The 10,032-nt window shown below is 40.8% G+C and overlaps 1 protein-coding gene across 3 annotated transcripts in view; it reads right to left on the reverse strand.

The window, feature by feature from the left end:
* Positions 1-10,032, reverse strand: part of ATP10B (ATPase phospholipid transporting 10B (putative)) — a 396,833-nt gene that overhangs the window by 18,055 nt on the left and 368,746 nt on the right. For all 3 annotated transcript variants that reach the window (XM_019506484.1, XM_019506483.1, XM_019506482.1), the window contains 5 exons: positions 6,187-6,375; positions 4,994-5,576; positions 4,352-4,458; positions 2,139-2,265; positions 264-448 (listed from right to left, as the gene is read on the reverse strand). In XM_019506484.1, the coding sequence (XP_019362029.1) occupies positions 264-448; positions 2,139-2,265; positions 4,352-4,458; positions 4,994-5,576; positions 6,187-6,375 (1,191 nt within the window). The remainder of the gene's footprint in view (positions 1-263; positions 449-2,138; positions 2,266-4,351; positions 4,459-4,993; positions 5,577-6,186; positions 6,376-10,032) is intronic.

Here is a 10,032-nt window from a genome sequence, read left to right on the forward strand (position 1 = left end):
CTGGACCTGATGATCTTATTAGGTCCCTTCCAGCCCTAAGTTTCTGTGAACCTGTGAATTAAAAATCATCATCTATAAAACTTGTTTGGATTCAGAATCACAGTGTTATGTACAGTCTAAGGAGTCTACGACCACTTCTTAATAGTACTTTGAGATTTTTGTTTTGCTTTTCATAGAACATGAAAACAAACATTTACAAACCTCACATCATTAAAGTAATGAACAAACTTCTCATCAAGCCTCTCCCTTTGTTTTGGATGTACCTTATTTTCAGTATTAATAGTAAAGACAGTGTCTCTTTGGTCCAGAAGTTTACAAGAATATGCAATGTTAATGGCTGTTTCCTGCTTGTCTCCTGTCAGCACCCAGATTTGTATTCCAGCCTCTTGGAGAGCAGCGATGGTATCAGGCACTCCATCTTGTAGCCGATCTTCAATTCCTGTTGCTCCTAGAGAAAGAGGAGGATTAAGTGAACTGATTTTAGTTCCCTTTGAAAAATGTGGTGAGATTATGTTAAAAAAATATTCAAAACATTTTTTGTAAAGCAAGATCCACCATTTATTTATGGCTAAGCCAATGCTAGTAGCCAGTGGTTGATCAAGACTTCACAAGGCATAAACGTTAATCTCACACTGATCTGACACTGGGGTAAAACTTTTTGGTGATTTCCTGTATTTACCTCATGTCTCACACCTGTCCTGTAGAAAACATATAGATGAATATTAAATATTTATAAAGTGATCAAACATATTAAAAACTGCATTCAGGTTAAGATTAAAAAGACCCAGCCACCAATGACTAATGACTATTCATTTTGTTTGATGCTCGAATGTTTCATTAAAAAAAATAAAATCTGTAATGACAATATATTAACTAAATTGATTATATGCATTTTTGTAGGTACTATACTCTGGTTTCATCACAGGGGGTGCATCTAAACATACCATTAAGGCGATGGGATAAACTCTGGTGCAGTTTGCACTGGAGTCGGCTGCTCCCAGGCGCAGCCTCTACACATGCACCTGGGACTGCATTAGTTTGAGCTGCAGCAGAGCAGCTCCAGGTGGGCAAGGGATGTGGGTGGTCAGGGCCGGGCTTTGGGTGGCAGTGTTGGGTGGTGGCTGGGGCATGAGGGTGCTAAATTGTGGGGCTAGGCTGCAGGCCTACAAGCACACATGCACCCAGGAACTAGAAAAAAGATGATTCTACAGTCAATCTTGAGTACTTCATTGAAAGACATTCTATTGGCAAGTTAGATGCTTTTTCTGTCAAAGGAGGAGAAGGTACATTAAGTTTCCTCTTTCAAAATAAGCAATCTTTGAAGCAAAAGCCAAGCTCATGCTGAAGATAAATAATCATATGAAAGATATACAACTTTCCTCTTCTTATCTCTTCCAGGAGGTCAACTTGAAGATGACCTAATGGTGATATTGTACATTACAGACAGGTATTTGAAGATAAGAAGGATACTTATGAAGAAAATTAAATATAAAACATATGGAACATTTTTATAGTTGGCAAAAGTGACAGATTTTTAGATGACTGGAACTAACTTTCCTATGACTTTGACAACAGTATTTGTGGTTACTACCATGATTTTTGAAATACTTGAAGAGATTATCTGTCTGAAGTTAGAAAAAAAGTCTGAAATTATATACATGTTAGATGACAAAGAAAGTCATATCTGTAGAGAAAGAATAAACTTGGACAACTTTGAAGAACCTTGCTTACACGAGATAGAGGACCTTGAAACATTTTAATGGAATAATTGTATTATAGTGATGGGTGATGCGGAAGCACCTTGATAGATACCCTTTTGCATGATAAAAATAACTTTTTCAAAGGGAAGAAAGCATGGAAGAACACAGCTATATCATAAATCCATTGGCAGGCAGGTATACATTGGATAGATGTGTAGTGAATTTGAAATATGGTTTAAGTGTGTAAAATATCTGTCCTTGGAAACTGGGTCCTGATTTAAAGTTGGTATATAATTATTTACATTTGGGCCTAGGATTGGCAAAGCCTCACAAGAAGACCTTTTAATATACATTTGTCTAAGGCATTGTCTCTTTGGTTGTCAAGAACATCACATCAGAGCAGAACTATTTTACTCAGCGTGTCTTATTTTTAGCTACCTAGCAAGGTGAGTTTGGTCTCCAGATGCTGTGCTGTCTCCATTAGTAGCTCATCTCTGTTGTCAATTGCTGCTTCGGCCTCCTGACGAAAATTGGCCCATTTCTCAAAGTCCTCTTCACTCAAAACCTGCACAATAGTAATAAAGGTATGCTGTATATTCAGACTGAAGTTGAGCAGTAGTTTGCAAGTTTTGCATGCAGCCAACATACCCCTTCTTAAATGTTCACAGAATGAAAGACAACCACAAATCAAACTGTGTAAACACCTCTGGAATGAAAGTGGCCTTTGTTTACTTGAGGAAGGATAGCTCTTGCTGGGCCAAGTTTCTCATGCAGCAGTATGCATAATGGAAAGTTTGCCTAGGTAGAGATCATTGAGGTGAAGTATTTAGTGGACATTTTCAGAAGACGTTCTGCTCAGCTACTGAAGATGCTCACATTTTAAAACCAGTTTCCTTCTGCCCTCCACATTTGAGCATCACTGTGAGCAGACAGATGTAACAATTGGAACAATATCAATGAATGCCAATATAAGCTTTTATGAGGCAACTATTAGGTTTGCATGATTTTTGTGGCGACACTAGTGTAGCGAAACCATTCCAACTTGAACTCTGATTCATTCAGGGTCAAAGTAAGCTAACTTGTATCATGCTGTGAGTTTCATGCAGATATAACCATTGGGGAGTAACAGCTGATGTGCACTGCTGTAACTGCAGCTCACAGATACCCTTTCTTAAGTGGTTAAAAATATGTTGGCTCATACCCTGAGTCTTGCCCTATAAGTCACAATCACGCTTCTAGTATTTAATAATATGGTTATAAAAATATTTTGATGCAAGAATTTCAGAATTGACTTGCCCACTGAATCTAAGCAAAGTACACCTCAGTCTAAAGTGAAAACATAGGGCACCAATATTTTGAATCATAGTGTGATTTATAACTACCAGAGTCTGTTTACAAATGATCATGATGTCTTTAAGATACCATATTTTCTTACATATAATATAATATACTATAATATATACCTTGTTTTATGAAAGGCTGAATGAAGGAAAAAATTCTTTGTAGTAAGTACCTGAGTAGCAGGGAGCTGAGCCTGCTAATTATTTAGCTCCCAATGGATAGGTACAGATTTTAGTTTTGGTTTATTCTAAAGCAACAGAAACTGCTCTTACAGTATTTCTTGCATATAATGTGTACTCCAATTTACAAAAGCTGCTTTCTGGGAAATGGTGCATATTGCATGTGAAAAAAATATGGTAGTTCAAGCATTGTCCAGCTGAAGGCTGCAAGGGCAAGAAGCAATGAAGAAAATGTTCTTAACACTTTCAATAGAGATTGATTGACTGGAACTAGCAGCAGGCAGCTGCAGGGGTAGGGGCAAGCTGATCTTAGAATCCAGGCCTGGGACCTGCCTGCTGCAGGGCCAGTGGACATTGTCTGCCCCCCGTCAGAGGGGGCAGTGGACATTGTCAGAGCCCAGGCCTGACACTGGTGCCCCCTGACAGCCCAGGGCTGGCACCCAGGGGAGCCTAGAGCTTCCCTTGGATGCCATATAGTAGCAGAGCACAGCAGGAGTATCTTTGCCCTGAATTGCTCCCGTTAGGAGCAAATTTGCTCCCGACAGGTGCACGTGTAAATGTGCACTCAGGGAAAACTCACAGCAAAGTGTTTTACTGCACAGTAAGCTTTATGAGTGTTAATTGCATGCGTAGACATACCCAGTGAGGATGAATGTGAAGCAACATATAGTTTCTGAAGGCTGCACTGTAGATCTCTGGGATCTCTTGGATTTGTGCCCTACGCTGCACCCAGACAATTTCTCCATTAAACCACCAGGCTAAAAAACACTACTCCAGGCTGAGTGCAAGAAGTTTGAAAGCTGAATGCTAAATGAAATTTAAGGAACAGACAATGGGTTTGTTCAATCTTGTCTGGGATCCCTCTAAATAGGAGTAATATTGCCATATTGGAACTGACTAGTGATCCATCTTTTTAGCATCCTGCACCCAATGTGGCCAGGTGCTTTAGAAAAAAGTGCAAGAAGCAGTTATTGGTCTGTCAGCCATAGTGACAGATTCCTTCCCAAATTAGGCATTTAGAGACTGGATTAGGTCTGACACAGAGTTCAAAACTCACTGATTTTTCATGTCATAAATCTGTTCATGTGCAGAACATAATTAGCAGATAGCACTGTTTCAATTTCTTCTCACCTTCTTAGCTATACACAGGGTTCTTAGGCCATCCCTTGCATAGCAGTCCAGGTGCTTCTGTGTTTTGGCATGTATTCTTCTGAGTTTCTTCTCCACATCAGTGCCATCTGTCACATACAACCAGTCAGTCACTTGTTTCAAGCACAGATCATACCAAACCTAACAACCATAAACTAACGATGATGATGAACAGGCCAAATGGAAGCTTGGGTGTTAACATAACAGCAATGCCTTTCACAGATCATAAGCATTTGCTTTGTATTCCATATCTTCTGAAGCATATTCATGTTCCTCAGTTTTCAGACAGAATGCAGGATAGCATTGCTTGGTCTTCTCTATATTACAGTGCCATGGTTGCCAAGTTAAAATACATTGGTCAGGCCCTTATGAGACAATTATTGCACAATTCACATATGGGTTAGGACTCTCTGTGAATCTTAATTAGCCCATTCTATATTCCAGGCACTCTTCATGTTAAACAAACACCTTGGCATTGATGCAGAAATAACACTATGGGGAACTTATTTTTCTTCTATATATTAAAGCTTGAATATAACATTTTATTCAGGAGAGGACTGCCGACTTCCAGTACTTATGCATGTACAAGATGACAATAATAATCATAGCTCTCTGGCTGATTACCTCTGGCAGGATCTTCTAGTAAATCCATTATAACAGAGTCTGCTCCTTTGGTGTAGACAATTATTTCATCAGTAATGGGGTGCCTCACCACTACAGACATCCTTTTCCTGACGGAGTCAAATCCCAACATGTAAAGTATGTCAAAAGTCAGGAGGGTACCTTGTGGCAACCTCACAGTTACCTGCTCAGGAGTCCTGGACACTAAAGTGAAACTGTAAGCCCGGGCAGCATGGACAAGGGCCGCCTCATCTGGGCTCTCAGCTTCATAACACAATTCTGCTTGCAAAAAGCCCTGAGTAACAGATTCAAAAGCCTCATCCAGAGAAGTATTGCGAGTCCCCATGCTGTCCTTCCTGCGAACCACAATTCTACCACCACCATTGTTGTCATCATCTTTGTCACAGGAGTCTGGGGCAGCTGGATTCTCTTTATTATCCTCTGCTTCAAAACTGGCTCCTAGGTCTGAACGGGACTGAGTCAATGAGAAAGACTGACTAAGGTTTGCTAATTTTAGCCGTTGAAACAGCTGATGAATCCACTCCAAGGAGATTCCTGATGGCTTCATCGGAGGTGGGGCTGTCACCTTGAGACATGAAAAGACATTATGTACATTACAGCTGAAATGAAACAAATGTGAACCACTGTCATAGTTCCAAACCTTGGAGCACTGATATTCATCTAAGAAATAGCATTAAAAATGCTACCACCTTTTTCTAGCTAACTCTGTCAAGGCACTTACAGTAGAAAAGTTACAGTGACGTTGGTATCTTAACTCAGCCAGCGCTCTACTGATGGACTTCTAATACCTGATAGGCAAAGGTGGAGCTGCACCTCTTAAAATGTTGCCAATTGTCTGAAGGAATTAAATTAAACCTTAAAGTGTCCAGGACTAAATATTTCATTTAGTAAATAAGGAAAAATATCAAAGGAACACTCCAGGTATGAGACTGCCATGTCTATGTATTTTACTAGAAACTGGCAAGCTCTTAACAATCACCAAGGAACATAGACAGGCATGTGTGGTTTGTTGGTAATGCATCAGTCATCACTGCAGACAGAAAATAAGAGAAACAAAAGGCAATTCCAAAATGGTGCATTTTCTTCACTGCAGATTTAATTACTGAATGCTCTCACTTTTGTTAAATAATTAGGTTAAGGAATCTACTCTCCTAGTGCATTTCAAGTTATATTACCCTTTGTCTTGGCTCGGTTGCTGTGGAGACCACAACAGTATTACAGATGGCCAATGCGAGAAAAAAGTCAGTAGTAGCTGTAGTGCTGGAGAAGGTAGCCTTAGATGTAAAAGGTGACAAGGACTCCATCTGGAGGGCAGCATCTCTCACTTTCCTCAATAGTCTGCTATCAGGGGTCACATCCTTTTCCTGAAAGAGAAGAATGTGTTCAATAAGAATCTTACATTTATGACTGTGCCCAGAACTGCCCCTTCTATTAGTTATTTTAGGATTACAAAGGAAAGACATCTACAGAATAAACACCTAGCCTATCTAGCATAGGGAGAAAAAGAAAAAAAAAAAGATATAATTTCCATTGCTTCATAAATGGAGGGTCAGCAGGAAACACACAGAGAATTCCATGTTACATTTCTCTCTCTCTTATACAGAAGATCCTCATCTATAACAACTCACATATAAAATACTTTCTAAAGTTTCACATATAAAACTTTTCTACTGTTTAAATTCACAATTTCACAATGATTATAAAGGCACTATTCTAATCCTCTCTCCATCACCTATTAAAGGGATGTGCAAGATAAATGGACATGCGGGGAGACCTGCTCATTTTTATATGTTTTTATGCTATATTTACCACCACAAGTAGGGCAAATTTTGTCCTAATTTGTACCCACTATATCCCAATGAAATTAATTTGTAAGTGGAGAATAACTTAATCCTTGAAAGCTCTTCAACACAGGTAGAAAAAGGAAAACAAAGACCAGACTTTTAAACTTGTCTCTAAGATGCACAGTAATGAACTTGAAAGGTATCAAACTGCATACGTTTCAATAGTAATATTCTTAATTCTCTCTCAGCATTGCTGATGAAGCCACAAGAGATTTCCTAAAGAAGAGAAGATCGAACAACTCAGAGATGATATTAAAAGGTGCCCAGATATTAGGCTGCTGGATAAGAATCTATCTAGAATGGGATACAGAGGTAGTCACTTTAATAGGGTTACAGAAAGAATAAGTCAAAATGGAACTGGATGATAGACAGTTTAAATATGTGCTGTACAATCTATACCAGGGATGTCCAACTTCTGTGCCCCTGGGGGCTGCACTAGGTGAGGCATCAGCCACTGGGCTGTGTGCTACACAGTTCCCCTATGTCCTCACTGCACTGCCTTCCCCTCCCCTGCTCTTCCCCCACCACTGCTGTACTACACAACTCCATGCACCCCGGACTCACCTTCAGCTTCCCGGGCACACTGCCCTACCCCTTGGGGCAGAGGCTGGAAGTAGCAACCAGAGGGAGGGGACAGCCAGAGCAATGAGGGAAGCAATGGTCAGACAGGAGCCCAGGGTTGCAACATAACCCCTTCTGGGTTGCATGTGGCTCATGGGCCACCAGTTGTACAGCTCTGATCTATACCATGGCTCTAACTTTGCACTAAAACCTGGGAGGGCAGTTTCTTGAAACGGCTGACCAGTACGTTGACTGAAACTTCAACAGGGATCTAAGTGGTGATCAGAGGTGTAACAACCAGGGTCTGAGCCTCGGGCAGCAGGGGTGGTAGCAGGGGCAGCAGCAGGGGCAAGGTTGGCTGCAGTGGCAGCTGTGGTCACTGCTGTTTTTGTGTCCCCTTTAATTCTCCTCAGGCTGGGTTGAAAAGTGGGGCTATCGTATGTTTACATTTTTGCTCTTCACTTGGCTTTTCATACCAGTGTTTTTAAGTACCAAATAGAAGGAACTTTTTATGTCCTCTCAAAGCGTTTGAACTGAAATTTCCATGTATCCTGAAGTGGTACGCTCTTACCTTACTTAAACAAACAACAAGAAGCCTAATTTTGCAAATCAAACTACTTAATGGAATCCCTTTAGCCAAGATTGCATCTGAGATAGCTTTTCTTTCTAAAATAAAACTATTCATGCTAGCAAGGACTGGATTTAGTTCAAGGCTGGGTTTAATAAGAGCTTCCACATTTAAAGTACAAGCCACTGTATGAGCCAAGGCTTTTGGATGCCTTCTTTAAGCCACTGCCAAAGTGATTTAGCTTCCTCCTAGTTCATATCAGTCATTGCTCTCTCCTCCTGTAACCTGGCACAGTTATTGTAAGTTCCCCAAGTATGCAAAAGTAATAAATCAACAACCTTTATGATTGTGTTGTGGCCAGCTGAATATGTTACACTATATCTTCTGCTTACTAAAGTGAATAGTGATTCTTAAATCATTCAAATAACTGAAAATAAATCTATTGCTCATTATGCAGAACACAGCTTGAGTTAAATCCAGAGACAAACCGAGATTATGCATTAGCCTTTTAGCTGTAGGAAACCCTCTTGTACTTTTTCCTCTGATGTAACTACTATAACTTCGAAACAAATTAAAGATCTACATCAGTGGTTCTGCAAATGAAAAAACTTTTTCCATTTTCAGATACTGAGAAAATTTTAAATGGAGGTGCAGACCCTTTTGGAAATTTTGAATGGAGGTGTGGATCGCTTTGAATTGAAAATGCGGGCATTCACACACTTTTGATAGATCATAATAATCTTTCACAGACCCCTTACACATAGTCTGCAGACCCCCAGGGGTCCATGGACCACAGGTTGAAAACCTCTGATCTAGATACATCTCATACTAGCAGCAAAACAAAACAAACAAAAACAACAACAACAAAAAAAGAGGCAATTGTGTTTCCAGCTGCATTATACTTGTTACTAGGGTTGTACGAAGCAGGCCCTATTCGATTCGGATTCAGATTCGGCCCAACTCAGGGACAGTGATTCGATTAGTTGATTTAGATTGCTGTCCCTGATTCAATTTGGCTGAATCCGAATGAAGCCGAATCTGAAGATTCGATGCTGATTCAGAGAATCAGCGATTCGCTCATAGACACAGCTTTAAATGTTTTTTTACATTCCTTGAGGTACCAGCACAGCTTGTGAACACTGCAATGCTGGGGTGCATGGAGCATCCCACAGGAGTGTGGGGGAACTGGGGGGGCCCTCCATGTGCTCGGCAGCAAACCCAGAAGTGGATTGGAAGTACTTCTGGTCCACTTCCAGGTCTGCTGGGGAGCATGCAGGCCCCCCCCCCACCTCCTTGGCTTGGTGATCAGTTGGAGGGGGACCCCGGGTGCTGCCCCAGACCCATGAGGCACCAGTCGCCCAGCCAGGGGGACATGGGAGGGCCCCCCTACTTGCTCCCCAGCCGACCCAGAAGTGGACTGGAAGTGCTTCTGGTCCACTTCTAGATCTGCTGCTGAGTGTGCTGGGGAGCCTCCCATGCTCCTGTGGGATGCTCCATGCTCCTCAGCATCGCAGCATCCACAGTCGCCCGCTAACTAGAGGTATGTAGAAAAAACATTTAAAGCTGCGTCTATGTCAGAATCGCTGAATCTTTCTGATCTCTCCAAATTGATTTGGAGGGTTCTGATTCGATCTGGAGAGATTAAAGAGTCCTTTGATTCAATTTGGATTCCGAGATTTGGCCACCAAATCAGGCCAAATCTCTGCTGAATTGAATCAGGGCCTGAAGGTTCACACAGCCTTACTTGCTACCTGTATCATTTCTCAGTGCACTAAATGGAATGTCTCTATTACATACCCAATTTTGATAAAAACACAGATGTACACACAAACCTTCAAAGCAAGGGAGTATTTATATGTACTATTCCAGTATTTATATAGGTTATGAAATAATTACTATTGAAAATATATTATCAAACATCTGTCTAGCTATTTTTTGCTATATTCAAGATATGTTTCTAGGGTGCTAAATTATATCAAGTTACACAAATGCAAACCACAGAGTGTGGTAACTCTCACATACCTCTCTCTCTTGCCTATTGTCTTTCT

Source organism: Gavialis gangeticus, unplaced genomic scaffold, assembly GCF_001723915.1.
Source record: "Gavialis gangeticus isolate Ggan-Ray unplaced genomic scaffold, GavGan_comp1, whole genome shotgun sequence".
Taxonomy (NCBI): Eukaryota; Metazoa; Chordata; order Crocodylia; family Gavialidae; genus Gavialis; species Gavialis gangeticus.